This window comes from Chrysochloris asiatica, unplaced genomic scaffold, assembly GCF_000296735.1.
Source record: "Chrysochloris asiatica unplaced genomic scaffold, ChrAsi1.0 scaffold00102, whole genome shotgun sequence".
NCBI lineage: Eukaryota > Metazoa > Chordata > Mammalia > Afrosoricida > Chrysochloridae > Chrysochloris > Chrysochloris asiatica.
This window is the reverse complement of record NW_006408620.1, coordinates 1,165,697-1,187,465: the sequence shown is the minus strand read 5'-3', so window position 1 is coordinate 1,187,465 and position 21,769 is coordinate 1,165,697. Positions and strand designations below refer to the sequence as shown.

The 21,769-nt window shown below is 43.7% G+C and overlaps 1 protein-coding gene across 2 annotated transcripts in view; it reads left to right on the top strand.

Moving 5' to 3' along the window:
• Window positions 1-21,544, top strand: part of PRKCB (protein kinase C, beta) — a 448,755-nt gene extending 427,211 nt beyond the window's left edge. Inside the window, exon 17 of one of the 2 annotated variants that reach the window (XM_006867193.1) lies at window positions 20,894-21,544. In XM_006867193.1, the coding sequence (XP_006867255.1) occupies window positions 20,894-21,046 (153 nt within the window). In that variant the 3' untranslated portion in view covers window positions 21,047-21,544. Of the gene's footprint in view, window positions 1-14,631; window positions 14,791-20,893 lie in introns of those variants that run through there. The other variant, XM_006867194.1, reaches the window with a different exon arrangement.
• Window positions 21,545-21,769: the final 225 nt, after the last annotated feature.

Here is a 21,769-nt window from a genome sequence, read left to right as displayed (position 1 = left end):
AATTCAATGAAAAGTTTAAAAATTAATAATGAATAAACAATAAATCTATTTAACTCCTCTAAGAGCTTCCTGGTTAGCTCTGCGGGTGAGTGTAATTGGAAAATAAAATTCAAAGTCCCTCCCTCCTCCGTAAACCTGTCTTCTCGCTCTTTGTACAATGCCACATTGACTGATTTCCCTCCTACCCTCCTGTCACACCTAACAAATACCAACTCCATGAAGACTGGTGCTAACAGTAGACGGTGGAGGGTCGAGACGTGCCATGATGTGAAAAAAAGGGAAGAAAAATCTCATTTCTTGTGTACTTGTAGGTGCAGTTTCTTAAAAACAACCACAAAGCCCACCCCTCCCAAGTGAAGCATGAAAAACAACAACTCAGAGGTGGTGTATGAGTCGGCTAGAAATGTCCTGCAGAAGTGCTGTTTGATGGCAGTGGGAAAGTGTCCCTTTTGCCTCTGGCATGCATCCTTTCCTGCCTTCCTGTAACAGAGCCCTGGGACCTGGTAGGACCTTGCTGGTTCCTCACACATCTCGCCAGCATTGGTTGGAAGGTTGTTTGGTTTTCGTTTTCAGCAGCAGGTCTTCCTTTTGCCTGTAACTCTGGGGTAGGTTGGGGTGTGTCCCTGGCTTGCTCATATAATCAACACACGTAACTGCTAACCAAAAGCTTGGAGCTTCAAGTCTATCCAGAGGCACCTTGGCAATAAGACTTGGTGACTTACTTAAAAAAAAACAAACCAAAACGAAAAATCATTGAAAACCGTATGGGGCACAGTTCTGCTCTGACACACATGGGGTCTCCATGAGTAGGAGCCGACTTGGTGGTGGTGGTGATTGTGGGCTGTGGGTGAGCCAGCCTGCAGAGACCCTTTCTGGCCTAAGGCACAGCCATACTTATCCGAGGGGCTCATGAGGAAGGTCCCATGTGGTCCTGGTGTGCCTGTGTCATTCATACTCAGTGACAACTACTATGCAGTGAAGCATCATGGGAAGGGGTTTACGTCGACTTTGTTCATCCTTCGTCACCACACAAGAGGTAGGTCCATCTGATAGATCAAGAAGCTAGAGCTTAGGGAACTTAGCTAACGTGCCAGCAGGTTGTACCAGGACTAGTTCCCATTTCAACCTGACTTTAAAGTCCACGCCACACGAACCAAAACATATTATGAGGCAGTACTGGGGTCCTGGTATGGCATGGTAGGTTAATGTGCTGGACTGTAAGGTTGGTTTAAAATGCAGAGTCGGTGGTTCCAAGCTCACCAGCTGCTCCTCGGAAACCCTAGACAGGGTTGCTCTGAGACGGAACTGACTGGCGGCACTTTACGACAACAAAAAGGAGTTGTAGAAAGTCCGTGGACTTCGGAAGCAAACAGATCAGGAGCCGAACCTTCCACTTTACTCTGTATATTGTTGGTGGTGCTAGTAATTGCCTTTCAGTCCTTCAGACTCACGGTGACCTGCCATGACCTTGAACAATTTAACTTACTAAATTATGTTAGGTGGAGGTAAGTCTTCTTCCTAATGACCTCTCAGACTTGTTGGGAGAATCAAAGCTAAAAAAATATGTACAGATAAAAGGAAAATATGTATATCCAAGGGCTGGTGTCTTTGAAGCCAGCCATGTGGGTTTAGGATAAATGGTGAAGAGTAGGTAAGAAAAATACAACACTTTGTTGTCATGTGACTATGTTTGCAGTTTAATTAATTAATTTTTTTTTTTTTTTGAAAGAAGCAGGCTAAGAGTAAAATAGTGACTCCACATTTGTTTAAGAAGTAAAGGCTCCCAGTCATCTATTCTTCCACCATTCCGAAAGAACATAAGCCGAAATGTTAGCATCATGATTCCAGGGAGGTTTTGTTGTTGGTGTCTCCTGGTGCTCTTTAAACCCGTGGTGGTTTCTGCAGTAACTATAGAAAGCTGGGAGAAGACTCTAGCTCTGCTCTGTTGGCAGGTCTGGGATCAGACCATGGCTTTGACATTTACTCAGTGCTTGACTAGGTCAGACACTTAAGCTCTAAACCCCAAAATCCCTCCTTGTTCAGCAAGAGCTTCCTAGAGCTGTTGGGGATAAATTGTGACAATAATTGCAAAGCATCACGTGCAATAGCTGGTTCATATGGTTAGTTTCCTCTGAGTAGATGGCAACCCCACGTGTGTGGAGGAGAACTGCTCCAGACGATTGTCAAGGCTGTGACCTTTTAGAAACATTTTTAGGATTGTTTTCCAAGGTACCTCTGGGTGAGTGTGAGCAACCAACCTTTTGGCTCTTAGTCAAGTGATTAACTAGGGACTCCAGTTAGCTCATTGTAAGCACTTAATGAACACTCTGATCCATCCATTCAACCAGACTGAGTGCCTACTGTTGGCCAAGTCCTATGTTGTTGTTAAGTGCGTTTGCGTTGGTGCCAACTCATAGTGACTCTGCATAGTTTCCTAGGAGTGGCTGGTGGGTTTGAACCATCAACCTTGTGGTTCAAACTGACCAGTACTTATCCTAAAGTGCCACTAAGTCCAAAAAACGCAGTTGTGAGGAAAACAGGTGTGGCTTCAGTTTTCATGGAGCATAGATTTTAGATGGCAATATGGATAATGAACAGATAGGCAAAGACATATAGACATAAAACCATAGACTGGGTAGTCAGCCATTCAAACAGAAGAAGGGATGCTGCTGGTGTGTTTCAGGGCTGTATCTTCCCAATACGTAATCCATCTGTATGCTGACTAAATCATCCTAGGAGGTGGGCAGTCTGAAGAACACAGCGTTAGGGTTGGAGGAAGACTCATTAACGACCCGTGAGATGTACACGACACAGCTTTGCTTGCTGAGAGCAAAGACGATGTGAAGCGCTTACTGATGAAGGTCAAAGAGTATAGCCTTCAGTATCAGCTACAGCTCAACATCAAGAAAAGAAAAATCCTCACAACAGTACCAAGAAGTAACATCACGATAAATGGAGGAAAGACTGAAGGTGTCAAGGATTTCATTTTACTTGTGAAAAGTAACACTCATGAAAGCAGCCGTCAAGAAACGAAATGGCACATCTGCTATAAAAGACATCTTTAAAAGTGCTCAAAAGCAAAGATGGCTTGACCTAAATTAGGGTATTTTCAGTGGTGTCACGTGCATGCAAAAGCTGGACAATGGATAGGGATGTCTGAAGAATTGATGCTTTTGAATCATGGTGTTGATGAAGAATATCGAATATGCCATGGACTGCCAGAAGAACAAACAAATCTGACTTGGAAAAGGTATGGCCAGAAGACTCCTTAGCAATGAGAATAGCAAGATTTCATCTCATGTGTTTTGGACGTGGTATCAGGAGGGGTCCGTCCCTGGAGAAGGACACCCTGCTCAGTAACAGAGGGACATCAAGAAAGGAAGACCTTCAATGGGATGGGTTGACACAGTGGCTGGAACAATGGGCTCAAACAGGAAAGATTGTGTGGACGGCGCATGACAGGACAGTGCTTCCTTCTGTTATACACAGGGAGGGGCTCTATAAGTTGGAACCAGCTCAACTGCATCTTACAACGACAAAGACACGGACAGGATGCTCTGACAGAGCGTGAAGAATCATCTTTATTTGGGAGTGATCCAGAACAACTCCTCAGAGGAGATAACGTTGAAGCTGAAATATGGATGAAGAATGCGTCACTTTGTATTTTATAATAAGAATTTTGAAGGAACCTTGCTATCAAAAGACCCCTCTCTTGCAAAAATCCTCCTAAATAGACATGGAGACAAAATATGTCTGATTGTAAGAAACTTTCATTATTAGCAGAAAAAGAAGCCCCCCATCTTTTCTTTCTTCTCTTAAAGAGACAGACACTGCCTGACTCTTTGCTCAGGAGAAAAGCCTGGGTCCACAAACTACTTTAAAAGGTGATCAAACGTGAGTGCAGCTCTGTGCTTAGCTGCCGGCTTCTCATCTTGCTGTGGGTACCGTAATGCATGAAAATCACCTGGAATTGCATTGAATTTGCTCATTAAAAACAACCCCCCAAAATCCTTTCTTTTTAACCCAGGCTATGTGGCCTGGGGAGTTTTTCACTGTGACCTTTTAAAATCATGTTCTCCTGAAGGTCCCTGGTGTCTTGATGGAAGTTGAGCAGATGGCTCCATGTTATTATGTTATTAGTTTCCATCAAGTTGATGCCAACTCATGATGACCTGATGTATGATCAACTGGAATCTTACCCAGTTCTATCCCATGTGAAAGCTGGACAGTGATAAAGAGGGCCATGGAGGAATTGATGCATCTGAGTGTTGGAGAAGCATATTAAAAATACCGTGGAAGAAGTACAACCAGAATGCTCCTTAGAAGCCAACATGGCCAGACTTCATCTCTCATACTTCAGCCGTACTGTCAGGAGGGACCAGTCCCTGGGAAAGGATATCAGGTAGACAGTGTCTCTTCTAATACTCTACAGGACAGTATTCTGTTGTGGTCCATAGCGTTTGTACTGGGTCGTTTTTTAGTAGCTTTGAGGAAGAGCTGCCCCCTCAGAGTAGAGCTGACCTTAATGACGTGACTGGAGGAATGTTTTCGGGACCGCCATTTGCAGATGTAGCATGACTCATCTTAATGGGAATAATAATGGGAGTACAGAATATATAAAAGTAGGAATCTAGAAAAATTGGAACTTGCCAAAAGTGGAATGAAAATAGATATCTTAGGCATTATTGTTGTAGTGGTTAAGTGCCATCGAGTCAGTTCTGACCCATAGCCACCCTGTATAGGGTTTTCTGAGGAGCAGCTGATGAGCTTGAACCGCCCACCTTGCGGTTCAAACCAACCTTGCAGTCCAGCGCATTAACCCATGCATAGCACCTCACCTGAAGTAGACTGGTATTGGCCATTCTGAATTAGACAATCAGATGGTGTGCTATGCCGGGGAACAGTATCACATTTATTATTAAAAAGACACTTCAAGACCTTCCTTAAAGTACAACACTGTTACTGATAGAATACTAGCCATATCTTACAAAGAAGACCAGTTCATGTGAATATTTTCAGATTTACCCACAACCACCTCCATACGTAAACTCTGGACTTCGAACGGTATGGTCGGTGTTTTAAGCCCACCAGCTGCCAGTGAAGAAAGATGAGGCTTCCTGCTCCCAAGAAGATTTAAAGCCTCTGAAAACCCTATACAGGGTCGCTAGGAGCCACAACTTCCCTAATAAACCTCATACTCCTGAACATGGACAGTGACTTCTCTGTGGTCACTGCAACAGATTATGGATCCCAGCTTCAGGCAGTGGTGGTGGTGGTGGTGGTGGGGGGGTTGGTGTCAGAATAAAGAAGGGTGGAGGCACGGCTGACCTCTGCGTCTTAAGCTGATGATAGTGACTTTCCTTCCTTGTGAAGCTGGAAGAGACCAGACGTGACCCTTGTGCCATTCTTGCCCAACTGGACCAATAATCAACATCATGATGAGCAGAGAAAAAGATGGAAGTTGTCAGATTTCACTTTCCTTGGATCCACAGTCTGTGCCCATGGAAGCAACAGCAACCAGAAAATCTAAGGCTGTATTACATTGAACAAATCTGCTGCAAAAGTCCTCTGTAAAATGTTTAAAAGCAAAGATGTCACTTTGAGGACTACCTTAATGCCTGAGCCAAGCCATGGTATTTTCAGGTGTTTCCTGTTGATGTATTTGAATACTGGTGTTGAAGAATGTTGAGTATGCCATAGACTGTAAGAAAAACAAATCTCTTGGAAGAACAGCCAGCATGCTCCTTAGAAGGAAGGATAGTGAAACTTCGTCTTATAAACATTGGACATGGTATCAAGAGGGACCGTCCCTAGAGAGAGGACATTCTGTGTGCTAAAGTGGCGCCATATATGAGCATGTACGTTTTGTATCTAAATTACATAATGGAAGCATATTGTACACACACTTAGTAATGATGGCTCTAGAGGATAAGCACTGGCCTAGGAACCACAAGGTCAGTGGTTTGAATCCACCAGTCAGTCCACTGGAGAAACCCTATACAGGGTTGCCATGAGTCAAAATCATCAAGTCAACCTAATTTTAAAAAAAGGTTTCTGCCTGGTAATCATCAAATAGATGTATCATTATTTATTGCAATGTTTTTTCCTATTAGCGGATAGTTGATTCTACATTTTTCATTTTTCTAACAATTCTTTGTTGAACATCATGTATCATGATGGGATAAACCCAGGAGTATAGAGGAGGGTGGGGAAAGACCTCCTGGCAGAAGTGAAGTCTGTCTGGAAGGAGAAAGCCAGGTGAAGAGGAGGGTGGGAGGCAAGAGTCTGTGCAAAGGCTTAGAGGTGAGGGAGTACACGAGTGTCCAGGTGGTGGTTGTGTGCTGTGGAGTCGGTTTTGACTCATAGTGACCGTTTGAAGGGTTTCCAAGGCTGTGAAATTTTATGGGAACCTCATCTTTCTCCCTCAGACCCTCTGGTAGACTCAAACTGCTGACCTTTCGTTAGCAGCTCAGTTTGTAATCCACTATGCTACCAGAGCTCTCTAGAAACCAAAAAGACTTAGTGCAACTGGAGATGGGGGAATCTGGACTAGGCTGTAGACAGTGGGGTGGGTGGTTACTGACCAGGTGACCAAGGCCAAGTCCAAAATGGCCCGAGGAGCCATGCTAAAGAGTATGGGCTTCAGGCAAGGAGAAGTCACTACCTCCGGGCTTCTAAGGGGTTCATTAAGGTTCAAACCCCTGCTGAGGACTTGCATTTCCACCCCAGATACCCAGAATCAGAATCCATATTTTAATAGCATTTTATGCATACATAGGCATCCTGGTGTGGCACTGTAAAAGGAAGCACTGAACTGCAAGGTCAGCGGTTCAAATTCACCAGCCACTCCTCAGAAACTCTATACAGGGTCGCGATGAATCTGAACCCACTAGATGGCACTTAACAGCATGTAGATTCATGGGATGGGATCTATAAGATTCATCCGGGCAGCTTGTTCAACTGGAGTTTCTGATTCTGTGTATGCAGAATTCTCAACAGGGGGTTGAACCAAAATGAACTGGTTGAAAGCCTTGTATTACAATAAGAGCAAGGGGATGCCAGGCTTAAGTTTGTAGTCTTCAAAGACCCCCTCTGCCTGCTGCAGCTAACTCCACACAGCTGGTCTGGGATGTCGAATTGCACTGGGAGCTGTTATGAATACCATGCAATAGAAATTAGAAAAAAAGAGGAGGGGGGGAAAAAAGGTCTCTCATGTAACAGAGCTCACAGATCAGCATTTCAAACTGCCTGGGTTCTTACATTGGAGGCCAGTTCAACAGCAAAGCAAAATCCTTCCTACCCTCTCCATCCCTGCCAGAGGTGTTACTTGATTTAGACAACTCGGTTGATTGCAGATCCAAGAGCCCCACTGGTGCATTCTGATGACAAGGTTTCTTGTAGTAGCTGAGTGAGACCGCAGTGTTCACCCAGGCTGGCCAGAGAAGCAGGCGTGGTCTGTGCTGAGTTGCTAATGCCATTCCTGCCACCAGCTCCCGGTTCGGTTCCCCAAGGACACAGCAGGCGCAGAGCCCACTCAGACTGTCTTCCTGGGACTGACGTCTCCATTTAGGGAGCACGCCCGAAGCTAATGGGCAGTGAGAGCTCCATTTGAAAAACACGGAAACACTTCACAGGGAGACTGTGATCCGCCAGCCCCGTAAGCTGCTTATTAGCAGGGAAATCACGCTCCCCGCTGTATCCTGCCCCCTTGGTTAACCCCTGTTCTTTCCACTCGTCTATGCTATCTCACTGAAAGATTTCATTATTCTTTGAGGCAGTGAGGGAGCCTGGGAGGGAGGATGCTGGGCTACCAGAAGTTGTTTCTCCCACCAGAGCCTCTGGGGAGACCCAGGCAGAGCAAAAACCTTCTGGTGTGGATGGGAATGATGGTTTTTAAAGAAAAATGGCCCCTGAAGACTCTGTCTCAGCTAATCTGCTTCCTACACTCGTTGGTCTAGACCCAACACCCAGGCCAAAGATAAACACCTTATATGACGTGCCATCTGTGCCAGCGACCCTGCCACTGGCCTCTCTTTTCCCAACCCCTTCCCAGCCACTTCCATCCATCCTGTGACGATTGCTGTAGCTAGCCCAGCATCCCTCTCCTGTGTACCCCTACACTGCAGCTGAGGGCTGTCTGCAAACCAGAGCTCTCCACTGGGACCTCAAACTCATCATGAAGGAAGCCAAGGGTCTGATCCGCCCCCGGCTCTGTTCACACTCCCATTTTCCATCTCAATAAATAGCACCTGCACGCCAAAGTCTCAGGTCACCTCCAACTCTGCTCTTCCTCTCACACCCCACATCCCACCCACCCATCAGCAGATCTTAATAATGCGAAGTTCAAAGACAACCCAAATCCTAATGCATCTCTCCATCATCACCTTCCATGGAGCCACCGTTGTCTCTTGCCTGAATTATGACAGTAGCTGCCTAACTGGCCTCACTACTGCCCCGATCCCCCTTCCCCATTCAGCACTGATGTTCCATTCTAAACCCACACAGAAACCCAACTCACGGCTGTCAACTCGATTCTGACTCGTAACTCCATGCGTACGGAGTAGGTTTTCTTAGTCATCTTTACAGAGGTAGATCACAGGCCTGACTTCTGCAGCACCACTTGGTGGGTGCAAACCACCAACCTTTTATTAGTTTCTTGTTAAGTGCCATTGAGTCAGTTGCGACCCTGTATAGGGTTTCAGAGGAGCAGCTGTTGAGCTTGAACTGCCCACCTTGCAGTTCAAATGGCTTTGCAGTCTGGTGCATTGAACCCACTGTGCGCATGCTCATTGCCTTTCTCCCTTAGTAGAAGGTTAAGCCCCAGGAGGGCAAGGATTCTACCCCTATACTCCTGTAACCCCCATACCTCCACCAGTACCTTGTTGTTATGTGCCGTGGAGTCGGTTCCTACTCATAGTTACCCAGGGTTTCCAAGGCTGTAAATCTTTATGGGAGTAGAAAGCCTCCTCTTTCTCCCACGGAACAGCTGGTAGTTTTGAACTGCCGACCGTGCGGTTCGCAGCCCGATTCGTAACCATTACACTACCAGAGCTCCTTCACCTAGAACGCAGCAAATGTGCAATAAACATTTGAATGACCAAATGCAGAAATGGATGGATGAATCTGGGCAACAAACCCTAACCACACTGTTGACAATGACTCTCCATCAAGTTGTAAGTTGTGGGACTTTTTTCCTTACTGGAAGAAAAGCCAACCACAAGTCTTGAAAGGAGGGTTGAGAATTACTTAAATCACTTTCTAAGTCCTGAAGCCAAGATATCAAAGGTGCTGGCTCAGTTTGGCATGGAATAACAAATAGGTTTCTTTAAGTCTGACTTGAGTCTTTAAAAATGCAAGTCTGTTTGCATGGTATTTTAAAAACTTCAACACCATGAAAATCCTCCATTGTAGGAGGCATATGCTGTCTGTAGGGATTTGTGATGGGGAAGGAGAACAAAACAGTAGTTATGGCTGTGATGGGCTGGATGGACACTTATTCGAAGCCAGGTACTGTGGTAGGTACATGCATTATCTCATTTTATACCCAGCACACACACCGTGAGTGGTGGTGTTAGGTGCTGTTAAGTTACTTCCGGCTCATATCAACCCCACGTACAACAGAGAAAAACACTGCCCAGTCCTGTGCCTTCCTCACAACTGTTGCTGTCACTGGATCAGTTCATCTTGGTAAGGGTCTTCCTCTCTTTCACCTACCCTCTAGCAAGCATGAAGTCCTTCCTCTAGGGATAGGTCACATCTGATGACAAGTTCAAAGTACATGAGACAGAGTGTTGCCATCCTCACATCTAAGGAGCATGCTGGCTGTACTTCTTCCAATACCGTAATTCAAAGGCATCAACTCTACTGTCGTCTTCCCTTATTGTTCAGCTTTCAGACACATGTGAGGTGGCCGAAAATACCATGGCTTGTGTCGGGTACACGTTCATCTTCAAAGTAACATCTTTGCTTTTTAACACTTTGAAGAGAGACTGTGCATCCTGTGTGCCCAATGCTGCTGTGGATCCAAATATAATGAAATCGTTGGCAGCTTTTATCTTTAAATTTGTCTGTTGTGATGGTGCTTATTGGTCCATGTTTGTTTTCCTTATAATAGGAGGTGTCATCCATACTGAAGGCTGTGGTCTTTGATCTTCATCAGTAAATGCTTCAAGTCCTCTTTATTTTGATTGAGCAAGGTTGCATCATCTTCATGTCACAGGTTGTTAATGAATCTGCAGATCACAGGTGGTATCATTCTTCATTTCATCCAACTTCTCAGATCATTCGTTTAGCATGCAGTTTGACTAAGGATGATGAAAGGATACAACCCTGACACACACCTTTCCTGATTTTAAATCATGTAGGATCCCCTTGTTCTGTCTGAATGACTGTCTCTTGGTCTATGTACAGGTTCTGTAGAAACACAGTGAAGTGTTCTGGAGTTCCCATTGTTCTCAATGTCTTCCATAATTTGTTAGGACCCACATTGTCCAATGCCTTTGCATAGTCAATGAAACACAGATACGCATCTTTCTCATATTCTGGGCTTTCAGCCAAGATCCATCTGATACAAGCAATGATATCTCTCAATCCATGACCTCTTCTGAATCCAGCTTGAGTTTTTGGCAGCTCTCTGTCAATGTACTGCTGTAACCTTTTTAGCATTACCTTCAGGAATGTTTATGATATTGTTCTGATAATTCCCACATTCTGTCGGACCACCTTTCTGTAGGATGAGCACAAATTTGAATCTCTTCCAAACAATTAACCAGGCAGCTGTCTTCCAAATTTCTTGGCATAGACTGAGCAACCTCCAGTACTGCATCCATTATGTCCAGCGATGTCTTCATTGCTGCCTAGACTCCTTCCTTCAGTACCATCAGTTCTTGATCACATGCTACCGCCTGAAATGGCTGAACGTCAAGTATTTTTGGTACCATGGCTGTGTATTCTTTCCATATTTATTTTGGGATGGGGGAGGGGGAGATACTCCTTGTTGTTCAGTATTTTGCTCATAGAATCCTTCAATTTTTCAACTCCAGGCTTGAATTTTGCATTCAGTTGTTTCAGCTTCAGAAATGCTAAGTGTATTCTTCTCTTTTGGTTTTCTAATTCCAGGCCTTTTCACATTTTATAATACTTTGTCTTCTTGAGCCACCATGTGGAATCTTCCGTTCAGCTCTTCTACTTCATCATTCCTCCATATTGCTTTAGCTATTGTACATTCAGAGTCTCTTTTGACATCCATTTTGGTCTTTCCTGTCTTTTTGGGACTTTTGTTTTCTTACTGTATTTAGTCTTTTATGTCATCCCACAACTCATTTGGTCTTCGGTCACTAATGTCAGTGTGCCAAATCTGTTCTTGAGATGGTCTCTAAATTCAGACGCAGTAAACGCAAGGTTCAATTTTGGCTGTTGTAGACTTGTTTTAATTTCTTGCAGCTTCAATTTCAACTTGTATTTGAGCAATTGATGGTCTTTTCCACAGTTGACCTTGTTCTGGTTGATAATATGGAGCTGCTGTGTTGTCTCTTTCCTCAGATGTCGTCTGTTCAATTCCTGTGTATTCCATCTGGTGAGGTCCACGTGCAAAGTCACCTTTTATGTTGTTAAATAAAGTGATTTGCAAAGAATAAATTATTGATTGGTCCTGCAAAATCCTATACTCTGCTATCTGGCATTTTTTATCACCCAGACCATATTTTGTGACTGCTGATCCTTTTTTGTTTCCAACTTTCACATTCTGATCATCAGTAATTGCACTTTTGATCAATTCCAGACTGCAGAAGTCTGTAACAAATCTTCAATTTCCTTTATTTAATATTAGTGGTTGATGGGTACGTTTCAATAATACTTGCATTAACTGATCTTCCTGTCAAGTGTATAGATATTAGCGTATCACTGACAGCTTTGTACTTCAGGATAGACCTTGAAATGTTCTTTTTAACAATGAATGTGATGCCATTCCTCTTCAATTTGACATTCCCAGCACAGTAAAACCATATGATTGTCTGAGTCAAAATGGCCAGTACCATTCCATTTCAGCTCACGAATGCCTAGAACATTGATCTTTGACTTGTATTTCTTGTAGGTAGATACCAAGTAGAGGAATTGCTGGGGCATACGGTATTTCTATTTCCAACCTTCTGAGGAAGCGCCATATTGCTTTCTAGAGTGGTTGGACCATTTTGCAATCCTACCAACAATGTAGGAGGGTCCCAGTCTCTCCACATCCTCGCCAGCATTTGTTGTTCTCTGCCTTTTTGATCTTTGCTGTTATTGCTGGTTCATTGTTATTTTGATTTGCATCTCTCTGATGGCTAGTGAGCATGAACATTTCTTATGTTTGTTGGCTGCCCAGATCTCCTCCTGGGTGAAGTGTCTGTTCATGTCCTGTGCCCATTTTTTAGTTGGGTTATTTGTCTTTTCCTTGTAGAGGTGTTGTAGTTTCCTATATATGTTAGAAATGCGTCCCTTATCTGATGTGTCATTGCAAAAGATTTTTTCCCATTCTGTGGGTTCCCTTTTTACTCTTTTGGTGAAGTCTTTAGAACATCGATGTTTATGCAACTTCCAATGTTCATGGACTCATACTTCATAATTTTATGTTCTAATTATTAATGGATGTTTACGGGTGTTTCTTCTCATTTTGACTCATGCCACATCAGTCCACATCATTAATGTCAACTCTGTTTTGAAGCTATTCATAAGGTTTTCAGTGACTAAATATTTGGAAGTGGTTTGTCACTCCTCCTTCCTAGTCTGTCTTTGTCTGGAAGCTCATCTGAAACCTGTCCAATAGATTCATTTTGGAAGAAGTGCAGCCAGAGTGCTCCTTGGAGGCCAAGATGGCCAAACTTCGTCTCTCATACTTTGGACATATTGTTCTCATTGATCAGCTTCTCTGATGCTTGTCTCTCCTGGTTCTCCTACCCCTCTTCCACAGCATTGGGACAACTTTCTCATTGGCAAAGGGGAATAATGCCTACCTCATAGGGTTTTTACATGAATGTAAAAGGTAATGTATATAAAATACTTAGAAAATGTGTGTTTAGCAATTTTTGCAGTCCCTATTAGTTTATACCATTATAACTCATCTCTTCTACTTCCCTGTATTTCGCCACTTCCAGATTTTCTTCAAAACTTCTTTTCTGAGCTCCAGCGCTTGTACCTCTGGTCATCGCATAGATTCTCACAGGCTCCTCAAAGGTAGCAGGTTCAAAATGGAAACGGTCATCTTTCCCTAATTCTCCAACCTTCTCTGTCTTGGTGATTGATGTCATCATATTCGCAGTCATTCAAACTAGAGATCTCACTTTTCCTTCCCAGATTTCCCACCCTGTGGGAAATAGAGGCCTCTGTTTCATCAGTCACTAAGCAATCCGCTGTACTTGTAACACAGAGCGTGCAGCTTTGCCTCCACCATCAGCTGAACTTGGTTGACACTGAAGCTCTGCTGTTCATTAGCTGTGACCTTGAGCAAAGGACACAATCTCCCTGTCCTCAGTTTCTTCATCTATAACATGGGTTTGGCATGTCCATCTTCCACCATCACTGGGAGGATTAAGATAATGCAAGTAAGAATGGTCCAGGATGTCTGACATGTACAAGTGAGTAATATATCTTAGCATTTATCATTGTTAACTTACTGTGTTCTTCGGTTGTGGCTATCTCCTAAAGACAGTGTGAGTTCTGTGCAAATGGCTTTACCACTTAGAACAAAGAGCCCCAGATACAGTGGGTTGCCACCTCTCTTCAGGAGGGAATTAGTATGTATGTGTATGTACACTCAGACATGTTTGTAACACTCACACACACGTTATGATTCTGCCTCAGAACCATAGCGAAGGCAGAACGGGCAGAATGGCTGTGAAATGCTAACAGTTTTCCCATTCTGGATCTGGGAAACAAGTCCTGCTCTGTTTCATCACCCCCCTCCTCCCTAGTTGGAGACTGGCCAGCTAAATTGGCCTCCTGGAGCCTTGTAATCAAGGGTCAGTGACTTCCAAGCTCACCAGCACCTCGTGGTTTCCCAAGCATTGCAAGCGTCCAGTCCAGGTTTTGCAATTAGGGTCTTTCTCCTATGACAGGGGTTTGTAAACTCTTGTATTCTGTTGCGCTGCAAAGCATCAACTGCTCCTGATTGAGAGCCCAAGGACAGCGCTGTGAGGGATCTGCTGCTAAATACTGAAATGTCCCAGGTGATGTATAAATGCGTCATTGATTTGCATCTTGTACCACATGAAACATCTCAGGTGCTGTAACTCCATCTCTCTCAACAGATGAACTTGGCTGGGTTTGGGGGGTAAGCTGAGGGAACACGCACACGCCACTAGCCCCACCATCTCATGCCTTTGTCAGACAATCCCTGTCTAGAAGGACACCTGGGGCGGTTCATAAGCTACAACAACTCAAGGTCAGGAGCCCAACATCCTGTCCCAAAGTTCATGAGGACTTTCATTTTAAGTTGCTCTCATCTCTAACCATTCAGACAGCCTTTCTGAGGTCATGAAAGGAACGGGACTAAAGATCATTTCTGATTTTGTTTGGTTCTGTTTTGTTTGGCTTTGGCTTTTTTTTTTTTTTTTTTTTTTCCCACCCACCACAAGTTCTTTTCTTCCCCTTTCATAGTGTGGGCGAAATGCTGAAAACTTCGACCGGTTTTTCACCCGCCATCCACCAGTCCTAACACCTCCTGACCAGGAAGTCATCAGGAATATTGACCAATCAGAATTCGAAGGATTTTCCTTTGTTAACTCTGAATTTTTAAAACCTGAAGTCAAGAGCTAAGTAGATGTTGTAGATTTCTGTCCTTCATTTCTGTCATTTAAACTCAATGACTATTGTGGTGTCATTATTTTTCATTGCAAAGTTGCATTCATGTTTTATTTGCTGTTAAGACTAGAGTGACCATGTTTCAGAACCCAAATGTTCTCAGGTACTTTGAAGCATCTCTGCAAGATTGGACTATGCAGACGGCTCACCGAAAACGCTACTGCAAAATTGACACATTGACAAAGGCCTCTTACAAGGGAGTTCTCCAACATGCCCCCTAACCTAGGCTCTAGTAGGGAGAATATATGCTCCAACCGTTTTCATATATTCTCCAATCTAGACTGTTTGCCCAAAATGGGGGAGAGAATTGGATGCTACCACAATTCTTCTACTTCTAGGCTTAGAGTTTTGCGTATCCCCAAGTACATAGTTACTTAGGCTTGGAGGCTCCATAACTATGAAAAGAACACACTAAAAGAACATTTGGTTACTTTTGAACCCAAAGTTGAGATGATTATCCTTTAAAATTCCAAGTCTGTGCTTTTAGATAGTTTCTATCTAAAACACTGCATGGCCTAAAGGGTAAGCAGGGTGGGTGCTGTCTCAGCATCTCATTTCTGATACTGTGTGTCCCTAATTGCCCTCATCCCCAAACTACTTGAAAAGGGCATTTGGTACCACTGCTTGAAAAGACATGGTCACTCTAGAAAGGTCCCAGAGGGCCATGGTTTTACATTACATTTCAAATTTCATTTGCTTTGGGGTTTTACTTCTGTTGTTCAGATGCCAAAACAGGTTACTCACTTTGTTATACATGCTTTGAACTACGTGTCCAAATGTTATTAACCACCATGCTTTGATTTAACCAAGAAGGGGGCTGTGGAGCCCAGCAGACCCATGCTTGTGGCATGGGATTTATCTAAGTTTGTGACTGACTTTGGAAAGCCAATTAAGTGCTCAGAGAGTCTTTCTTGAAACAAAGACAGTTGTACTCTCCACTTTGATATTGTTTTTACAAGATGTTTGTGTAATGTCCATTTGTATCTGGGTATGTGTTATATGCCATTTTTCTTCTAGCATCGAGATAAAATAAAATGAAAGAGAAGAAGAAATGCGATTTCAAGGAACGCTGCAGTCTGTGGAGTCACACTACAGAGAGGGCTCCCTGGGGCTTCAAGACAGAAAGGAACGAAATCCACAGTGTAATCTTTGCTGTGTTGTTCAGCAAGTCAGAGCCCCAAGTTTCCACTCCAGCTAGATAGAAGTTTAGGGGCCAGCTAAGAACATGACTGAGACGCTTGGTTTTCTTATCAAAGTTGTCACTTCTACCAGCTTGGGCTAAATATTCTTTCTCTCAAGTGGCTTTGTAAGTCCCTGAGTCCAAGAAAGTCCCCTGGGTGGAGGAAATTTCCGTTTTGTCTGAGCAGATGAGGACAGCAGGCGACTCCTCATCCTTGTCTGCCACCTCTTGCTAGTCTCAGCAGCCCTAAAGAGAATTCTTACCACAATTTAAGGGATTTCCAGAAGTTCTGGGGCATCAGAGAACTTTACACACTTGACAAATGTCCTTGAAGTAAGACTTCCCATCTGCAAGAAAACCACGATGGGGATTTACTTAGCCCAGGCTCCCTGCACTTCATTTCTCCCTGCCTGCCTCCTTTCTACTCCCTGCTTGGGCCTTTTGGAATCACCCCTGTTGCTACCATTGTGCCTGTAAGCTGGAGCTAAGGTGAAGCAAGCTTGAGGTCTGAGCCAATGTTGTTAAGTACCATGGAGTCGGTTCTGACTCATAGTGACCCTGCACAGGGTTTCCGAGGCTGCAAATCATTATGGGAGCAGAAAGCCTCATCTTTCTCCCAAGGAAAAACTGGTAGTTTCGAGCTGCCAAACTTGCAGTTAGCAGCCCGATTCGTAAGCACTACGCTACCAGTGAGTTCCAGGGCAAACCACTCCCTTTATTGCAGGGAACTGGTATCTGAAGACAAAATGACTTGCCCCAGGTCACTGAGCTGGAATGCAAGCCCAGCTTTCCGACCCTCAGCCTGGGTCTGTCTGCTCTCTAACAGTGCACTGGGAGCCATGCCTACAAGCAAGTTCTCTGAGGTTCTTCGTCTGGCTGTTGGGTCACCAAGACTTTTCCTTGGACATGCTCTCAGGACAATTAGGCCCTTGAAAAATTGGAGACAACTTTAGAGAGCAATGTAAGCTAGATGGGTAGTTAGATAGATTATAAATAGAATATATTCTATATGTATATATGATATATACATACATATATATACACACACAGACACTGCACTCTACATTTTCTAAATTGTTGCCATTATTTCTTAAAAGTTTACTCATTTCTAGAAATAAGTTCTCAGGCCGTACTCTCTGTTCCCCTAACACACCTTGCAGAGGACTGGTCAGGTCTATGGAAGTCAAGGATCATTAGAATTCCTGCATTTTTATTTCCTATCAGTATTCCCAAATGCAGAGGAGACAAAGAAATAGAGTTTAATCCATAATCCATTAGGAATACTTTGAAAATCCAGAAAGGAAAAAAAAAAAAAAAAGGTTTTTGCATTCATCCATTTATCCCACCCTTGAGTCATTCATTCCAGCAGCATTTTACTGAGCACCAACTGTGTGTTGGACTTTACTATTCTCCACCATGTTCCTGAAACCAGGTATAAAGATGCAATCTCTGTCCCCTTGGAATAAACTATTTAGTGGGAGGACAGTCATTAAATAAGCAATTAAAAGCATGATGTGATCTAGAGGTAATCTAGAGTCTCTAAGATAGGGATGCATTTACAAAGAAGAAAAAGCTACTAACTGCCTTTGAGTCTCATCCTTCTCACCACTGACTCCACTTGAGGCAAATTGAGGAAATCACGTGATATGATGAGTGGGCGGGAGAGGCAGGGTAGTGGCTGAGATGGTTTCCTTCCCGAAGGTCAAAGGCACAAACTTCTCTGCTTGAACATGCCACATTGTCACTTCCATGATGTGGGCCTACACAAATCCTCATATTGTCTCTTTATATGGAGAGGGCGACTGGTTTTGTAGCTTGATTCTGAGCCTTGTCTTTTGAGGCATTTAACACCGAATCCTGCAGGTCTTCAGGGAAACACCCCACCACCCCACCCCTTCTAGCACTGCCTCCAAATTGACGTAGCAACCCATACCAGGACTACACCACCAACAGGCCTTTTAGTCCAGTGGAGACAGGCTGGGATTTTCTAAAGGATTTAAATTAGAAAGAAAATAAAAACTAAGAATTCAAAAAACACTTAAACACGATTCAGAATTCAAAAAACACTTAAACACGATTCAGGTTCCCTATGGCTGTCTACCAGGATTCTAGAATCATGCTTTAAATATTTTAGAATTTGCAGTGAGCTCTGTACCTGTTCTTAAGAATCAGGTGACAATCACAAACGCCTTGTTAGGAGGTCAGTCCAATTATCACATTTTTACATAAATAACATGCTTGTTAGCCAGTTTTTTGCAAACCACATAGACCCCTGGCACATTAGTTTCCTATGTTCGTTTTAGGCCTATGTGTCTGTCCTGGTATGCTACTGTAGGTCAAGAACTAGACTGCTAATCAAAAGGTCGGTGGTTCAAACCCACCAGCTGCTCCTTGGAAACCCTATACAGGGTCTTTATGAGTTGGAACCAACTTGATGGCACTAACAAGACCAACACATGCAATAAAACAGTAATAATAATCCTCCTCTAACAACTCAGGAATTGTCCTAATAGAGAGGGGCATTCTAGTTCAACTTCTGGGATAAAGTTCAGGAGTATTTTCTGTGGGGACCTACCAATAGGACAGTGCCCATAAAGACAAGTCCTGCATGAAGCATGAATCATAACACATGCAGCCATGGGAAAGGACTTTCAAAGTTGGTACTGGTGGGAAGGGAGTCTCAGCTGGGTGTCTACAGGCAGAGATGACCTGAGAATGCCAGAGGAATCTGCCTAGTACCAGATACAACCAGGATCCACACACAACCCAGAGCTCTCACACCTTGAAGGGAACCAATGATGAACGAGCACAGTTCAGATGATACATGATACTGACGGCCCAATAGTGGCTCACAGGAAGAACCCTTAGGATCAATGAGCATCAGTCCCATTTTGTTTTGTTTTCTGGCATGCATTTAGTTTTAGACAGCAACCTAATAGAAAAACATGCAAGACATCAGGAAAGCCCCATTGTTTTGCTGCTGGGTAAGATCCATGGTTTGGGGGTGACTCTAAGTTGGCAAAAGCAAAGAAGCTCCTTAGTCAAATCTTCATAGATACATTCTTTCAGCAAAAAATTATGAACAGCCTCCTATGCCCCAAGCCTGTTCTGTCACTGGAAACAGACAAGGACTCTGCCCTCCTGGAAAGAAGCAAGAAATAAACCAGAAATTTCTGATAGCAATATGTCCAGTGAAGACAAATCACGAGGTGTTGACTTCTAACTTGGGTGTGGAGATCTGGAGAGGGCTGCACAGACATTAACTGAAGTGGTCACACTGGAACTTTTATCTCAACACGTGAAGCAACGCACACAGTACCTGGGCAGGGGGTGGGGTAGGGCCTCCCACAATACAAAACTGGGTGACGCAGACAGAAGAATGGGTGGAGCATAGTAGGAGATGGCTCATCTAGAAAAGATGGAACCGGACCCAGGATGGAAAACAACATCATCATCTTCCTTCTAGCCATGTGTCCCTCATCCCCACCCCCGCAGACACAAGAATAAGTAAGAACCTTTCTCTCAGGGAACAGAAAAATTAAGCAATTCTTGTAAAAGGTTTTATAAAAAGGAGAATGAGCCCAACAATGAGAAATCCCTCACAAGTCAAGCAACCCTCACTGACCCTCCCACTTTGGAGTCGACACATCCAGACAGAAGTGAGACCAGGCACTTGTTCGGGAATGCAATTTCCTTGGCTGGCCGTCCACACAGAGAGGAATAGGAGCATAGTTAACAGCAATGGGGTCAGGTAAAAACTCCAAAACCCATTGTTCAAGACTAGGTGAGTCACTTCTCACCCTCCTGTGTCTCACTGTTCTCATCTGTAAGATAATGGAGTTGAGGTTTACCTGCTTCATAGATGTGATAGGGATGGGAAGGCATGAGAGGCTGTGAGAAAGACTTAGAAGAGGTACTAAGAACAACATACAGATATGAGATCTTTTCATTAGCCTACACTTTGAAGGTACCTGGTGAAACAAATGCCAAATTCTTGGTAGTAAACGCAGATTGTTGTTAAGTGCCACTCAGTGGGTTCCAACTCATAGTGACTCTGTATAAAGTTTCCGAGGAGCAGCTAATGGGTTTGAACCTCCAACTTTGCAGTTAGCAGCCCAGTGCTTATCCAACAGTGCTACATTAGGACCCCAAGCTGAGATTAATGCCCCTCAAAAGAAATGCCAGATTAGGGGCATCAAGTTAGTTTTTGTTTTGTTTTGTTTTGTTTTTCAAGCTGCCCTATGGGCCTTCATTTAAGCTTTGGATTTGGTTTCATGTCACTTGTTGACTCTCCTGTGAGGAGCCTCTGGCTGAGGAAGACTCACTTCTAGTCAGTGGATGGGGTTCTGGGGATCCCCTTCAATACCTAGGTTTGTACCAGCTCGTGTGGAGTGGGCACTGGTCATCTCCTTTAATGAAACCATGCTACCTTCTTTGGAGCCAAGTGGTTGTGCAGCAACCCACTTTTCCAAAGAAAGGCCTCCGAGCCATGGAGGTGGCCACTGAATGGTTTCTCTGGGGCATTCTACTCAGCCAGCAATTCTGTGAACATTGAGCATGCTGAGAAGTTGTGGCCAACTCAATTCACCCGAAAGCCAAAGAAAATACATCCACTCAACATTTTACAGCAATCCTTAAAAAAAAAAATCCAGCACCGACTTCCTTTATTAGCAATTCTCTGACCAAACTCTCTATCCTGAAGGAAGTGGAACAAAAGCCAGGGACAGTGTGCACAGGGGCAGCTGCTAAGATACTGCCCGCGCAGGGCTTCTTCTGACTCTGCCCAGAAGATGTCTTCCACTTTCTGGTAACCAGCATGGCTTGGTCATGTTTTCTTCTTATTATGCTGTGTTAATGTATTTGCTTTCCATTTGGCAGAGAGACAAGCGAGACACCTCCAACTTCGACAAAGAGTTCACCAGACAGCCAGTGGAACTCACTCCCACCGATAAACTGTTCATCATGAACTTGGACCAAAATGAATTTGCTGGCTTCTCCTATACTAACCCAGAGTTTGTCATTAATGTGTAGGTGAATGCAAATTCCATTGTTGAGCCTGGAGGGTCAGACTTCAGGCTGAGTGTCTGTATCAATTCTAGTCTTCCAGGATTCATGGTGCATAAGCTGGCATCCAACATGTGGAGAGCTTGTCCTAGAGGGCTTTTCTTTGTACGTGTAGCTTGCTAGTTTGTTTTCTACATTTGAAAATGTTTAGTTTAGAATAAGCGCTTTATCCAATTATAGAGGTACAAGTTTTCCACACATCCAGAAACTCATCAAATGAACAGACTGTGTCAAAACTACTGTGTCTGATACCAAAATGCTTCAGTATTTGTAATTTTTAAGTCAGAAGCTGATGTTCCTGGTAAAAGTTTTTACAGTTATCCTACAATATCTTCTCTGAATGCTAAGCATGACTGGTATTTTTAAAAGTTGTGAGTAAGCTTTGCAGTTACTGTGAACTATTGTCTCTTGGAGGACCTTTTTTGTTTAAGAATTGATATGAATAAACTGAGTTAATATATGCAACATTCTTGTTTACATGGCTGTCTTTACTGGACCCTGCTGTGTAGCGGTTATAAGTTCGAGATCCGTGAGCAATGAGACCAGTAGGTGAAACTTTGGTTTCCTCACACAGAAATTTCTTAATTGAACTGATTATCAACATTTTAAAATGGAGTATTGCTATAAAAATGTGGATTTTCACATTCACTTGAAAGAAATGCATTTGTCCACATGCCATGTAGAAATACC